At 36.1% G+C, this 16,671-nt stretch overlaps 1 protein-coding gene across 1 annotated transcript; it reads right to left on the bottom strand.

Annotated features, from left to right (window-relative positions):
- Window positions 1-3,827: 3,827 nt before the first annotated feature.
- On the bottom strand, window positions 3,828-4,766 carry LOC140513133 (olfactory receptor 4K1-like). The gene has a single exon (XM_072622487.1). It carries the CDS (start codon window positions 4,764-4,766, stop codon window positions 3,828-3,830), a length of 939 nt encoding a protein of 312 aa, XP_072478588.1.
- Window positions 4,767-16,671: the final 11,905 nt, after the last annotated feature.

Raw genomic sequence — 16,671 nt, 5'->3', positions numbered from 1 at the left:
TTTAAACATTCATTTGCACTTTATGCTAAGATCTTCGGCTTTGCACTTTTACTAACGCCATTAAGATTCTATCTTTAATTTGTCTTACATTTCTGAATTTTTGTTATTTCAGCTTTAGTGCTGACTCCGCAATGTTTAGCATGTGAGAATGTTACAGAGTCCCTGCTTCCACAAACTGGCGGAGGTACAGTTTGATCTCAAGGTCCCTAGTTAGTTATTTCTCTAAAGTAAGGGGGTAACTTAAGGTTTCTTTTGCCCTTGACCTCTATACATAACAGTAGAATGCACTGTCCCTTACTTCTATAACCAGTAAAACTAGGGATGCCATACCCTTAAAATAAACCTTCAAGGAACCAGTTAATGCAAAGAACTTATTTCAAATACAACTGCTGTTGTGATGAGATAATAGAGACTGCAATATGAATGTGGAGAAAAATAGACCATGAACTCCAGGCACATGAGCAGTTCCTTATGCCTGGTTTTGTCTATGAAAAAAATGAGGTTTATGTAGTAAAGTACTAGGAGGTACTAACAATAAATTTCTTTTTCCTTACCACACATACTGTCTCTGCCTTCTTCCTTTGGGTGCCACAGGATCTGTTTAACCCCCACAGCGTTTTAAATCTGACCAGAATAAATAAAATTTACTTCTCAGTGTTGTAAGCAAAGACCTTCATAAATCTTGAAAAGCCATATGAATATGAGTTATAGTTGACTGAAATTTTTACTTTTTATCCATATGCTTTCATAAGATAGTCAATCCAATAAGTTTCCTTACAATGTCTATTATAAAAAAAAGATGAGAATTTTACATAACTAATCTATCTATTCAATGAAATCCCAATTAAATTACTAAAAATTATCTTACTGACAGAAAAAATGATAACAAAGTGCATTTGGAAAAACAAAAGTTAAGCAGCTAATTTCAAAGAAACTGGGGGGGGAGCATAAGCAAAGCAAGAATATTCAGCAGTATCAGACTTTAAACTATAAGATGAGAGCATTGTTGAAGAACATAATAGATAATTTCAATAAATTTAAATTAGAATTAAAGCCTATATTGCCAATAATGGAAGGCATACAGAAAATTGGGAAAAAACTTTCATAGACAATCTCTTAGATAAGAGGGATTTCGTTGGAATATTTCTATGATGTAAGAAATGATGAACTGGTTGATTTAGGAAAACATGGAAAGACTTGGACTTATGGACCAAAATGCTATCCACCTTCAGAGAAACATAGAACAGGTGGAAATAATGTGTATAAGTGAATAAAATCTATAAGGAAGCAAAGAAAAGATGGGCAGCTTTGAAAGCAATGCGTAGTATTTATTAAAAGGTGCCCTGGAAATACAAATGTATTGTTTTATATTGAATTCTCCCATATGTATTGCTTTGTACATAGCAATGATTTTCTTTTTTCATTGCACATTTCTTTAAAATGAATAAAACATTTACAAAAAATAAATTTAAAAATATCTATTTTGTGAAAGGCACTGTTAGATAGTATGAATACAAAAATGGAAAAAAAAAAAACAAAACAAAGAGGGTCCCTGGCCTAAAGAACCTTAAGCTCTACAAATGTAGTATCCACAGTAACTAAACATAATCAAAGATGATTCTTTTTTAATTCCAAACTTTGTTGGTAACAGAGACAGGTCATACTTCCACAACTTAGGTGAGAAGGGTTGTTGATGCCATAATCTGAATTATTTAGGTGAGATGAAGCATTTTTCTCCAATGATCAGGCTGAGTCAGAGAAAAATGGGTATCTTTGTCCTTTTTTCTTCTCTTCACTAATAGACAAAATAATTTAAAAATCATCAGATTTGATTCTTATTTCAATCCAGTATTTATAGATCAACTGTAAACATGAAAACTTTGACCAGTATCCAAACATGTAGTACAGCCTTAGCTGAAGTGCTCCAAAAGACAGTCATTCTTCCCAGACCTCCTCCAGAATGATTATTGCCTGAAAATGTGTGTTTATTTGTTAGAAAATCCACTATGTAATGGTAGTGTGCATTTAACCTATACTTATGCAACCATGGAGCACCTTTCGCTGCAGGCACCTTCCATATCTAACCACCAACTCTCTGACACACTTTTAAATTTAATCTGTATGATTAACATTTTTTTCTACCACTTTCTTAAGTGTAAAATATCAAAAAAACAGTAAGATAAACCCTGATTTGTAGCTGGATGATTTCTAAGCCCTAAATACTCACACTGAACATTTAAACATCTCTTGCAAGAGGATTCCAGCTCACCCCTGAATGTCGACTTACTGTAAGTAGTTGTTACAGGCAATTTTGTCCTTCCTTTTCCAAGCTATTGACTCTTTTGCACACCTTTCCTTTTTTTTCTCAGTTTTTCTTCTACTTCTCTTATTTTTAAAATCCTTCTTGAGCCCTTCCAAGAAGGCGTTTTGGCTGGAAACAAGTTTATATTCCCCTTTAAGGTTGTAGATGTGGGTATATTGACAAAGTTGTTGTCTTCTGAATTTCTGTGTTGATCTTCCCTGTCCCCATAGTAAGAATCTATGGTCATTGTCCATTTCTGTTTTTTGCTTATTGTGCTTGTCTATTTTCTGGCCTTTAAACTTCAGCTCTCCTGCTGGAGCACGAGGGACACTAACCAAGCTTGATGTGCCGGGAGCTAGGGACCTGCATCCTGGCTTTGTGTCCTGTGGTCTCAGGTGCTTGCAGCTGGAGGCTGCAAATGTCCAGCAGCTTACCTAGTGCTGATGTGAGGTCAGGAACACTGAAACCCTTGGGTGGGTGTGGGGGGGTCTGGCTCCAGGAGGCAATGGCACATCTGGTCTGATTTGAAGCTCTGGAAGTTTGGTTGCTGGAGAACACCTGCTTGCCAGTACATATGCGGGCTTTCCAGGCTGGAGTCTACCAGTTCCCCTCCCTTTACCAAGGGATTATGAGGGTCCTGGTGTTGCTGCTTGCCTGTTCCAGCATCCTGGGGCTCAGGATCTTCCTCTGGTTTGCTGAGGTGAAGCTTGCCACTCCTATGTTGGGACGCCTCCCTTCCTGTGCTGCACTCCTTCCCTCAGAGTGATAAGAACCTTTCACTTTAATCCCACAAGCTTTCTGAGCTACAAGACTGCTGCACTCTCTCTTTCTACTGGTTCAGCTGTTCCAGGAGTTTTTTGTTGAGTAATATTTTCTGGGTTTTTAGAAGTCAATAAAAGGGAAAGAATGAATAAGGGAGAGTGAAAGCAACTTACTTCTTACTTTGCCATCTTAGCTGACAGAAGTGCCATGAGTTCTCATCTTTTCTTTGACATTAGACATTTCCTGAGGCAGCTAGGAGTTACACTAAATGGAGCACTGGGCCTGGATTCCTAAGACTTGAGTTCAAATCTAGTCTAACACAGTTACTACCTGTAATGCTATGCAACTCTCTTAACTTGATTGCCTCAGTATTTTAAATTGTAAAATGGGGAAAAAATGGATTTTTGTGAGCATTAAATAGTATAATATTTGCAGAGCATGTAGCACAGTATCTGGCATATAGTAGGCACTATATAAATGCCGATTTTCTTTCTCTTATAAGTCAATCAAAGGGCTTAGACTAGATGTTTGACCTCTAAAGTCCCTTCCAGCTCTATGATCATGTTATTGCACTATAATGATTTATGTTATACATCTGAAACCAGAAACAATGAACTCTGTAAAAGGATTTTACAGAGGTGGACCCTATGATGTCCAGAATTTAACTATAACAACAGAAGTATGATGATTAACACTACATATAGACACAAGAAAAGAGAATTTGTGTTACTTTGGAATGATGTTGCCTCACCATAGTGGTATCCTAGGACATCTGGTGGGACTCTATGTGCCGACTCCTCAGTTTTCTCATGGCTGCCTTCACCTCTTCATTCCTCAGAGTATAAATGATGGGGTTTAAGAATGGAGTAAAGACAGTGAAACATATAGAGATAAACTTGTCAATGGGAAAACTGTCAAAAGGCCAAATGTAGATGAAGAGCAGTGGTCCAAAGAAAAGTAGCACAACAGTAACATGGGCAGACAGAGTGGAAAGTGCTTTTGAGATCCCCCTAGAGGACTGATGTTGGACAGTGACAAGGATGACTGTGTAAGAAATCAATAAAAGGATAAAGCAGATAAGGGATAGCAGGCCACTATTAATCAACACCATGATTTCAAGAAAGTAGGTGTCTAAACATGCAAGTTTGATCACTAGGGGAAGGTCACAGAAGAAATTGTCCACCTGGTTGGGACCACAGAAAGGCAGGTTCACTGTGAAAGCCAAGTGGCTTGTTGAGTGTAGGATGCCAATAGTCCATGAGACCCCCACGAAAGCTGTGCACACACGATGACTCATGATGGTCATATAGTGAAGAGGTTTACATATAGCAATGTACCTGTCATAGGCCATCCCGACAAGAAGAACCATTTCACTTCCCCCAAATACATGCAGGAAAAAGATCTGAGTCATGCAGCCCGCAAAGGTGATGGTCTTGTGCTGATTGAGGAAATCAGCAATCATTTTGGGGGTGGCAAAAGTAGCCTGACACACATCAATGAAGGATAGATTACTGAGGAGGAAGTACATGGGGGAGTGCAGGCGAGAGTCTGTAATGACTGTGAGGATAATAAGCAGATTGCCCAGCACAGCAGCTCCATAAAAAACAGAGAAGACAAAGAAAAGCAAAAGCTGGAGTTCCCAAGAACTAGACAGACCCAAAAGAATGAACTCAGTCACCACTGACTTGTTGCTCCACTCCATTTATAGAACTCAGCGGGTTGAAGTTAGCTAAAAGAAAGAAAGATCGCATGGGTTTAATCACCACATTAAAGGATGACTTCTCTCTCCCCCCTTTTTTATTGCAAAATGAAATTCATTCAAAAAGGAATACTGAATAAATCTGTGATTGCACTCATGTAGTTAACTATATAAACATTATCTACATGCATACATATATATACACACATACAAATGTATACACACACTCAAATATAAAATATGAATATGTGTATATTTACAAACCCATATATGTGTATAACTGTATTACACATTATACTGTTATATGGTATATAAGTATATGTGTGTATGTAATATGTATGCATGTATGTGTGTATAAATGTATATATGGTGAGAAGTTTCCTCTATATATTAATACTTTCTCTGCAACTAATAATAATAGAGTTGCCTAAGGTCTACAATGTTAATCTTCCACTGAATATTTATGAAGTGCTTATATATGCCAAGTAATCTATACCAGGTGACAGAAATACTAGTACAAATAATCAAAAAATCCTTACTCACAATGGGCTCACCCTGTAATGGGGACGAGGGGAATGACAAATACATATAAAATATGGAGCATGAACAGATGATTAATTGATAAACATATATAGTAATTTTATACAAGGTCAGCTGGAAGAGTAACAGTAGTTGCACAGATCAGGAAAAGCTTCAACCAGACAATAGCTCTTGAGTCGCATCCCAAAGGAAGAGAGTGACTCATTGAGGCTTAAGTAACTTATCCAAGGTCACACTACTATTGTATGTCAAAGGCAGAACTTAAACATAGGTCTCCCTAACTCCAAGTCCTAACTTTCTACTCACAAAGACACATTGTCTATTCAATTCAACACGTCTACAAAAGGGCACAACACTGGAAATACAGACATCAAAAGTAACCCAATCCTTGATGACATGGAAATTATAATCTAACAGGCAAAAGATAGAAAGAACACAGGTAAACATGAAACAAAGTTGAATGTGATGGAGGCAAAGGAGGGATCCAGGCAAAGTATTCTAAGAAAAATACAGGAGGGATAATTAGTTCTCCATTTTCAGCTGCCAAGATTCAGAAAAGGCTTCCTAATCTCATCGGAAATAAGTCTTTAAATAAGGGGTGGAGAAAATGAGGGAATATTTTCAGAAATGTAAGACAGCCTTGGAAGTTGCATAGAGGAAGTTGCATCCTGCACAGGGCAGGATGAGATTGGAAAAGTGTTGTTATGTAGTTTATCTTAAATTTAAAGACCATGAAGGGAAATACTGTGGAATTCAGTTGGTTGCAGCTAGATTCTAGAGATCTTCCATGTGAAAAAAAGTTTATATTTCATTTAATCAATAATAAGAAGCCAGGAAGATAGTTTGACATCTTGGAAAAATAACCAGTCAGGGTCAGGAAGATCTTGATTTCAGTTCTACGTCTGACACGAAGTGGCTGTATGGTCATGGGCAAGTCACTTGAGAGTGAGTACTATTTTTGCCTTTCTTTGTAGCCCTAGCATTTAACACAGTGCCTGACATACAGATTAAGCTTAACAAATGTTGTTGATTTGACTTAATATCTCTGTGAGATGCCAATTTCATTGAGATGCTAATGTGCAATAGTGGAAGAAGTTTCAATATTGAGGCATTCTTAAACCAATGAGAAACCACAAGGCCTGATGATTTCTGGCCAAGCTAGTGTCCAGGTCAGAACTATGCCATAGGAAGATTTAGTGCACTTGAGCATGTTGTGAATTGAATTTGAACTATGGATCAAAGCATAGTTTTAAAATTGCGTTCTATATTGTACCACCTTGTTTCAGATGGTCTGAATTCCACAACACCAAATTTCGTAATTTGAGTCAAAAATCAACTTTGCATGTGGTCATCAAATAAGAAGATACTAGAAAAATTTAGTTGATGTAAAAAAATTAAAAATAAAATGAAGAATAAAATAAAAATGATTGAGTTAAAGAAAATGGAAAGTAAAGGGCTAAGAGAAAGGCACAAGAAACTTCTATTTCCTGCCAGGTATGAAAACAGTGGAAGAACTTTGACAGTCCTTTTTTTCAAAACCTTACTGACTTTTTTCTGTTTAAATTTCTCTCAAACTGCCTAGAACAAGACAGAGAAGCCATGTTACATAATTAGGAATACCTGTGTTTCTCTCCCCCCACTCCATCTCCAGCTGTAAATGTCTTCATAGTTACTATGTTTGGAGGGGGGAAATTCTATGCAAATATTTAGCCATAAATCCAAATTCCTTCCAGCCAGACATGTTCTTTGTGTGCAGCACAGAGCCATACTGTTAAAGAACTTTGTCAATACTTAATACATTAATAATTCATATAATATTTGGAAGTTATTATTTGTTCTTCTATATATTTATGTCTGATAATTATAAGTCACTTCCTAGAAAGTGTTTCCTAAATTAATTTTGTTAGGCTATGTTTTACATATGAAGCAAGAGTTTCATTTTTCCTTTTTAAAAAAAATGGACAAAGAGATGGGAAGAAGAGTAAATAGTGCTTGTTAGTTGTATATACATATATACATACACATGTCTACATATGCACATAATTTATATACAAAATCCTTTTACTCTTAGATATGAAAATAAAAATAAAAAAGAGAAAGAAGAAACATAGTAATACCACTACTTCACAGAGTCCAAATAATTATTAGGTACCTGCATCTCCTTCAACTCCACACTACACTTTAAAGGAATTGTTATAGGTACAAGTTCATCATTTGTCTAATTGTACAATAGATTTAGTCCTAGAAAGGACCTTCGGGTCCCAGTCTTCAGAAAACTGAGACCAATGTAAGTTATAAGAGGCTTTTGAAGATAACCTTGATAATAAGTGACTGAGCTGAGATTTTGAAGTTTAAGTTTTTGACTCCCAATTCATTTATGTTCCCATAAAGATCTACCACCTTTTATCATCACAGAACAAATCTCTATTTGACACTTTTCATTCTGAAATATCTTTTCTATTTCTAACCCTAAGCTCAAACAGGAGAATCAAATGGGAGTTTCATGGCCTTTGACATCAGCACATCAGATCAAACACTCAGCTTGATCACTAGATAACCAAAGGTTTTTAGAAGGTCCCAGTATCCCTGAATAAAAACTTCATTAACATATTACTAATATTCCCCAGGAAGAAAGAATTTACTAGTAAGGGCATATGGAGTCTGAAGGGCCAGTTTTACATATATATATGTATGTATATATATATATAAATATATATACACACACACACATATATATGTGTATATATATGTATATATACACATATATACATATATATATACACACACATATATATATATGTATATATATATTTTATTTTATTTTATTTATTTTTTGCCTAACCTAAGATACTGGTCTGGTTCAGCAACAATGTCCAGCCAAGTGTCCTGTAGAAAATGCCATTATAGAGAGGGAAAGTTTGGAAGCCAAAAAACTACTGAGCGGTGGCTCCTTACAGCCAATCCCTGCCTTGTCTCCCGTCTCCATCAGCTCAAGTAATTATTAAAAATATTTTTAGGTCTGGCAGTATAAGTATGGACTACAAAATGAACAGGATTAACGTGGAGACTGAGCATGAAAAAATCAACTATGAGGACAGAAAAAAAGGATATTCTGGCTATCAAGATAACTATCAAGTCAAGATAATTATTAGGATGAGCCCCCCAAAATTATAGTCTTTTCTATCCAGGTACAGGAACAAGCAAGCTGAACAAAGGTAACTGGGAGAAAAGTGCATGTCATATTTCCTTAAGATCAATTCAATTTTATTTAATTCAGTTCAGGAAACATTAATCCCCAACATGTAAAAAGAACTATTATGAACTAGTGATATGAAGATTTAATGTAACATGGTATTTGTTTGTAGGGAACTTGCAGCCTAATAGAGGAGATGTAAAGTACACAAATTAGTGTAGAATGCCATAAGGGGATAGGACATAAATATTTTAACATAATGCTTATAAATTACTGATAAGTAATTTAAGAAAATTTGAGAAGGGAAAGAGCACTTTGGCCAATGTATGTGGAAGCATAAGGAGTGGGTTGGAAAAAGTACAGGTTTCAGAGTTTGAAAGGACCTTAAAGATCACCTGTATTGCATTTTATAGATAAGGAAAGTGAGATTCAAAGTAGTTAAGGGATTTATTCAAATACATACAAATAAAGAAGTAGAAAGAATGGAATTTGAATTCATGTCCTCGCGTTCCAAATCCAGCACACTCTCTATTAGCTCCTAAAGGTTCTTAGGGAGTTTTAATCTACTGGTAAAACATGAGCTACGTCCTAAAGGAATAGAAAGACTTTAGCAGAGAAATTATGAAAGTTTGAGGCATGTAAAGATTCTGTATGCCTATATAAAGGTGGAAGGAGAGAGAAAGCACCTGGATGGGGGGAGCATATAGGAAGTCATCATGTAGTTTTGCTTGCTATATACATACATATGCATACTGATATGTATGCATGGAATCACATGTGGATATCCAGGTGAGTATGTATGTATGTATGTATACAGAATATCCCAAAAGTCTTATGGAAAAAATACATTAATATATCTGAGAATATTTTGTGTGCGTGTGTGTATGTAGGGGTATGGGTATATACACATACATACACACAAATATATGCATGCGTATATATAGACTTAAATACACATTTGTTTATATACACATAGATTTATATGTGCATGTTCAGGTACATATACATATACACATACACACATACACATACAGATATACACATAAATACATACATACATATGTGTATACATGTGTGTGCATATATGTATGTATGCATATATACATGCATGTATTTATATGTGTGTGTATGTGCATATGTATTTATGAGTGTATAATGTGTTTGCATATAAATATGTATATATGCATTATGGATATTAAGCAAATTTATTTAAAAATTCAGATACATGTTTGCTATTGGGAAAAAATATAGCTTTCACTTCCTCTACAATATGGGCAAGAAATTCACTTTCAATTAAATAATGATCCCTGCTTTTTATTGTGAGATTTGTTCTTATAAGTTATGTGCACCTTTATCCTACCATGCTCATGAAGTACTCACAAAGCATGATACTGATTGAGACTCTGAGCAAGTTTTTTTCTCTGTCTCCAAAATGGTGGATTATTTAAATCAAGAAGACCCAGTTTATTAATTTGCTCCCAAATTCCCTCTCTACAGCAATGAGCTGACTCACATTGCCAATTTCTCACTTTTTTTCTGGTATTTACGTGTTATTAGAGCCCTTTCTTCACAATCACCTTATAAAGTGAAGAGTACATATATTGTTATCCCTCTTTATAGATGAGAAAATTAGGACTCAGAGAGGCTAAGTAATTTCCTTGAAGTTACACAGTATAGGGAAAAGCTAGTAATTGATTCAAAGTCTTTAAGTGATTAATTTATTCTAAACTAACTCTATGATCTAAAGTATGAGGTACCTAATAGAGTACAGGATAGATGGAACAAGCTAGATATATCATGACTAATATCTTTTTCTCTTTACAAGGTGATCTGGCTTAAGTGACTCATGTATGGTGACACTGCTAGTAAAGTGTCTGAGATCACATTTGAACTCAGGACCTACTGACTCCAGGCCCAGTGCTATATCCATTACATCACCTTTTTGCCCCTGTCACAGGTATCTCACAAGGATTCTTGAGGGCTGAATGGCTGTAATTAGAGGTTCCAGACACCTGCAGAAGTTTGCTTCTTATGCTCTTAATAAAGCTAAGTCAAATGGAAATTATTTACATGGGTTTTCTAATGCTGAAAACTCCCTATTTTAGTTGAAAGACTTTACTCAAAACCTTTGTCGTCCCCAGTATTCAGAGGCTCAAGGTAAATCCCATTTCATTCTCTCAATGCATTTATATTTTCCCTGTAGCTAATATCAGAAACAAACAAGATTTCATAAATTCTGAAAATTATAATTTAAGTGCCAATGAAAATCTAGTTCCTTGTTCACTCTCTTTCCTAATAACAAATGGCAATCATCATCATCAGCCCTGCTTAGAGTAAAAAGTTACCTTTTCTCATAAGTTCTGTAAAAGTCCAGGATGGATGCTGAATTTTGAAAAGTATGCAAATTATGTCAGATGAGTAAACTATACTTGGATACCAAAATATTCCCTTAAGGTTAATTCCTACTTCTTAACTTCTTCTGTATTCTGCCTGCATTAAAGGTCAACTCTTAATTTTGCCCACAATTTTGACTACTCAAAGGCCTCAGTCAAATGTAGATTCCAAGACCATGAAACTATTGAATACTATTGAAGTAAAAAGTCACACAAATATGTTAGGTGTCTGAGACACTTCAAACAAGTATTAAAATCTCCTTGGACTTTGGAACAAATGTAAGCTAAGACCACTTCTTTCACCCCTTTTTACATTTGTTATCATGGTGTCCAAGTTGTATCTTTGATGCGAGTCAATCTTATCTGTTTCCACCTACCAGTTCTTAAGCAGACTCAAAAAGAGCAGCATCAGGAAAGAGAAGAGGACCCCTCAAAACCATCACTCTGAAATTAATCACATTTCCACCAAAAAACCTAATGTGTTTATCTTCAATGTAGCAAAACGTTAAAACTCAGAAATCTAACCACATTTGTCAGTGACCAATAGGAAAATGTTTGTGGAATGAAGTCATCTTGCTGTGGGAGTTATTAAAACAGTCTTCTTTGATTTTTCCAGGGACATGGTTGCTTTGTGATTTCAAGAGAGAGCACATTCCACAAGGAATACAGATTACAAATTTTTACCTAGGAAGTCATATTGACAACAAATTTTTTTTGAATGCCTACTATCTGCCAGTCACTATGTTAAGTAATGGGGATCAAAAGAAAGCTAAAAAAGGTCCCACTCTTAAGGAGCTCACAGTCCAATGACTGAGACAACATTCAAACAATAAACAAGGTATACAGAAGATATATTAGAGATAATATCAGAAACAAAGGTTTTAAGGTTAAGAAGGAATAGAAAAGTCTTCTGGTAAAAGAAGGTAAAATTTTAGCTGATACTTCAAAGAATCCAGAACGACAGGAAGTTTAAATGAGGAGGGGGAAATTTCCAGATGTGGGGGAACAGCCAATAAAAATGTCTATAATTTAGAGTGTCCTGTACCAAAAATGATAAGGAAGCCAGTGTCATTTGGCCATAGAATACACAAAGGGTACCTTAAAGACAATCTAGATCAATTTCCCTTTTATGCAAATGGGGAAGCTGAATCTCATGAAGTTAAAGGACTTGCCTAGGTTCATACAACTAAAATGTCTAAGCAGGATTTGAACCTAACTCCTTTTTGAGTTCGCTTCCATACCGTTTCCACTATACCTCTCACAAAGTCACCGTGAAGTTTTGTCATGTTCAGAGGGTTTGTAATTTGATCCTACTTCACCTTATTGTGTGCTTCTTTTCCTAGGAGTTCCTTGCCTAAAGTAGCCTTTACATGAAGCATTGGCACACAGTTCCAGGACCCCAAGAAACTTAGGTGAGAACTTATTAAGGCCAGAAATTAAGAGAAATTGAAAATCCCCCTACCTCTCATTTTTATTCTGTTATTTTGTTCAATGTTTTTCTTCACAGAAAATATTGGTAGATGCTTTCAAGTGCTATACTATTTATTGCATAAGAAGGACTGATGTCTAAGTGTAAAGAGGACTAGAATAGGCAAAGTGCAAATAATCATTCAGTCATTCAAGCATTGCATGATAATTAATGAGCATCATGATCAAGAAAATAAGCATTAAAGATGAAGAGGATAGAGTTTCTCATCACAATATTTAAGGCCCATGGCTCTGCTATGGGTAGGATCAGACATGTATGTTCTTTTGATCTTGTGAGATGGGAAACAAAGGAGGTAGAAATGATTAAAAAGGGGGTATGAATGGCCTGAAGCATTCTGTAGATAGCCCAAGCAAATTTAATAAGCCAAAATTTTGTAGCCTATATATCTTGTAACATAGTTTGAAGGAAAGCTTTCAAGAACCTTCTAGTAAGTCCCCTTGACTGGTTTATTTTACCTTGAATTCAGTTTGAATGCTATTGATTGCTGTTGTTCTTCTAACTACAGACATATTTTTTCCAGTTCGTATCCATGCAGTTCAACTACACCCAGATCATCATCATCTTCCCCCTCAAGTGTTCACAATGAAAAATAATGCAGCACACTTGTTTCATTGGTACAGAGCAGAGATATCAAACTCATGCCCTCATGAACCAGGTTAAAATGTCATTGGAAAATGTTTAGTAAAATAAAAATCCAATACAATATGGACAATATTTGGGCTTTGCTAATTCAGTATACTTCCACAGGTATCCATTTCTACTTGAGTTTGACAAAAATGGTACAGAGAACAGAGAAAATTCCTCCTACCAATATAAACTGTCAATAATTCTTTGGTGACTTAAGAGATTCAAAGTTGTCCATAGCACTGAGAATTTAAATGATTTACCTAGGAGTCATAACAGTACATGCACTGGTCAGAGGCAGGACTTGAATCCAGGTTTTCCTGAATCTAAATGTAGCATTCTACTTATTGCAGTATTTTCACTAAATTCTATCTCAAAAATGCTTTTATGTTTCTGTACTCCCCAATTTAAAATTCTTCTTTAAGTTCCTCCTTATTCATGGCACTGACTTAATACCAACTGGTAAATATTCAATTTAATTTGGTTCCTTTTCTTTCTTCTATCCATTTTAAGCACTGCCAATTTTACTTTAAAAAAAAACAGTTTATTCTGCATAAGACAAAATAAAACAATCTGGAAAGGAAGCTGATATCTCTCTTTTGTCCACAGTAGGTACTTTAATTTTACATAATACTATTTCCCATTTTTATAGTGCACTACAATTTTTTAAGCACTTTCTGTGAAACATGCATTTTAAACCAAGTTAAAGTAGTTTTATTCTCATTTTAGAGAATAAGAAACTAAGACTCAGAGACTTTAAAAAACTTTGACTTACTCAAGACCTTATTTCTAATAAGTGTTAGAGGGAGGACTTCTATTGTAGGTTAGGGAAAAAGTAGGAGGTCAAATATTGCCCTAGTGTTACAATTTTATTTATTTAAAAGAAATATACTTTGAGTGTAGTCATAGTCATTTGACTATGCATTCCAGATAAATAATCCATGTGCAAATACAAAGTATGTAACATACACATTGTAAATGTGAATTGCATATAATGGCACAATACATCACATATCAGATTTGTTTACAGCTGAAGAAAAGCAAAGACCATATGCAGATAAAGATACATAGATGCAGAATCAAGGTGGATCAATGATAGTCAGCATTTTTGCTCAGATAATCCAGTACAACTTCTCTCCAATGACCTAAAAATCATTCCAAACCGTACTCTGATTGGGAAAGTCAAGAAAAAGTCCCAGGGAGTTACTTTTTTATAGCCCAGGTCATCTTAAAAACATAGCAAGTGAAATCTGCAGACATTAGAGTAGGTTCTGGCCAGGAGCACAGTATGGCTGCAGTGGAGGCAGTGACATGGAAGTTGCAGTGTTAGGGAGCTTCTTAGTGCCCAGAGATGGCAAGAGGGTCAAAGTTAAACACCAAGGATACAAGAACTGGGACAGAGAGATCACAGAAGTTCCAGAATCAATGCTGAGAGCAAGAATGGTTGCCAGCTCGCAGCTCTTCTATTTATTACACAATTCAAGGTCACAGCAGCAGGCTATAGAGGAATAGTCCCGTTCCCCAAGTGGAGAGGCATGAAATGTGTATGGAACAATGAACAATTTCAAAATCCTTGGCTCTGTGGCTCTGATCCTAAGAATAGAGAAGGCAGACAATTCTAACCTTTAACTCTTACTGAAACATCCAGGGCCAAAAAACAGTTTTAAAAGGGGAGTATTTTAGTTACTCAATCTACATAAACTTTGAAAGGACTGAGTCCAACAACAATGTACTAAAACTAGTTCACACACAATGCAACAAACTAATACTTATGTTAAGAATTTGCATAGGTCTGGTCAGGAGGATAGTGAACAGACTTATCCCAGGATTATGTCACCTAAGAATCACAGAAAACTTGAAGGCCCCCAGAATGAGGTGTGAAAACAACAGAAGGGGGCAAAGACAAGATGGTGGAGCAGAAGGATGAACCTCCACTAGCTGTCTCTCTATAGACCATAATGTACCTGTAGAAAATGATTTTCAACAAATTCTAGAGCAGGAGAAGCCACAAAAAGATAGAGTGAAAGAGATTTCCAGTCCAAGTCAGCCTAGAAGGCCAAAAGGAAAGGTCTATCACATCAGGTTCAGAGCAGAGCGCAGCCCAGACTGAGCCATGCTACACAGACAGAACAGGACCAGATTTCAGGGCACAGAATCTCGGGGAACATCTGCAATTTCCAGATTTCTCAACCCACAAACGTCAAAGGCAGCTTTAAAGATCAGTGAGGAAGCTTTCATCTGAGTGAGAGGGGTGTGTGCTCTGGCCCCAGAGCTGCAGCAAGCACTGCAGCAGCAATGTCCACTTTTGGAGATCTCGTCCAAAAGATCCTGGGGGAATCAACCAGCCAATATGGGTCTCAGTTCTGAGTGGTGGTCCTGGGATGAGGCAGAGCACTGGCATAATGGAACTGGTGGAGGCTCTGGAGAGGAAATCCTCGACACTGATCATGGGCAGTTAACAATGCTTGTGGTTGCTCACAGATCAGAGTGCAGGCCAGGACAGGAGTAAATTCCTCTCCCTTGATTGTACCACCTTTGAGGGATTGAGAACTTACAGGTCCCTAGAGTGTACCTCCACTTGACAAAGGACTCAAAAGTCAAGTAACTTGATGGGAAAATGTTCCAAAAAGGAGAAAAAAGCAAGACTATATAAGGTTGCTTTCTTGATGAACAGTCATTTCTCTTCTATCCTTTCATTTGAGGAAGAACAAAGCATACCATCAGGGGAAGACATAAAAGTCAAGGCTTCTACATCCAAAACTTCCCAAAACAAAAGCATGCAATGATCTCAGGTAATTGAAGAACTCAAAAAGAATTTTTAAAATCAAGTAATAGTGGTGGAGGAGAAATTGGAAAGAGAAATGGGAGTAGTGCAAGAGAATCATGAAAAGCAAGTCAACACTTTCCTTAAGGAGAGGGCAAAATATGCTGAAGAAAATAACATTTTTGAAAATAGACTAATACAAATCGTAAAAGGGGTCCAAAAAGCCAATAGGGAGAAGAATGTTTTAAAAGGCAGAATTGGCTAAATGGAAAAGGAGGTCCAAAAGTTCACTGAAAAAGAGTTCTTTAAAAATTAGAATGGAGCAGATGGAAACTACTGTCTTTATGAGAAACCAAGAAATTATAAAACAAAACCAAAACATGAAAAAAATAGAAAACAATGTGAAATATCTCATTGGGAAAAATGACTGACTTGGAATACAGATAGAGGGGAGATAATTTAAAAATTATTGGTCTGCCTGAAAACCATGAGACTAGACAGCATCTTCCAAGAAATCTTCAATGAAAACTGCCCTGATATTCTTGAACCAGATGGTAAAATGGAAAGGGAAAGAATTCACGGATCATTTCCTGAAAGAAATCTTAAAAGGAAAACTCCTAGGAACATTGTAGTCAAATTCCAGAGTTCCGAGCTCAAGGACAAAATATCACAAGCAACCAGAAAAAAAACAATTCAAATTTTGTGGAAATACAATCAGGATAACACAGGATTTAGCAGTTCTACATTAAAGGATCAAAGGACTTAGAATATGATACTCCAGAGGTCCAAGGACACAGGATTAAAATCAATAATCACCTACCCAGCAAAACTGAGTGCAATACTTCAGGGGAAAAAATGGAATTTCAATAAAATAGAGGATTTCCAAGCATTCTTGTTGAAAAAGA

This window comes from Notamacropus eugenii, chromosome 7 (assembly GCF_028372415.1).
Source record: "Notamacropus eugenii isolate mMacEug1 chromosome 7, mMacEug1.pri_v2, whole genome shotgun sequence".
In the NCBI taxonomy this organism is placed as follows: domain Eukaryota; kingdom Metazoa; phylum Chordata; class Mammalia; order Diprotodontia; family Macropodidae; genus Notamacropus; species Notamacropus eugenii.
The sequence above is the reverse complement of the archived record's forward strand: the minus strand, read 5'-3'. Positions and strand labels throughout refer to the sequence as shown.

Coding starts and splice junctions, on each gene's coding strand:
- LOC140513133 (XM_072622487.1), bottom strand. CDS start 4,766: ATGGAGTGGAGCAACAAGTCAGTGGTGACTGAGTTCATTCTTTTGGGT.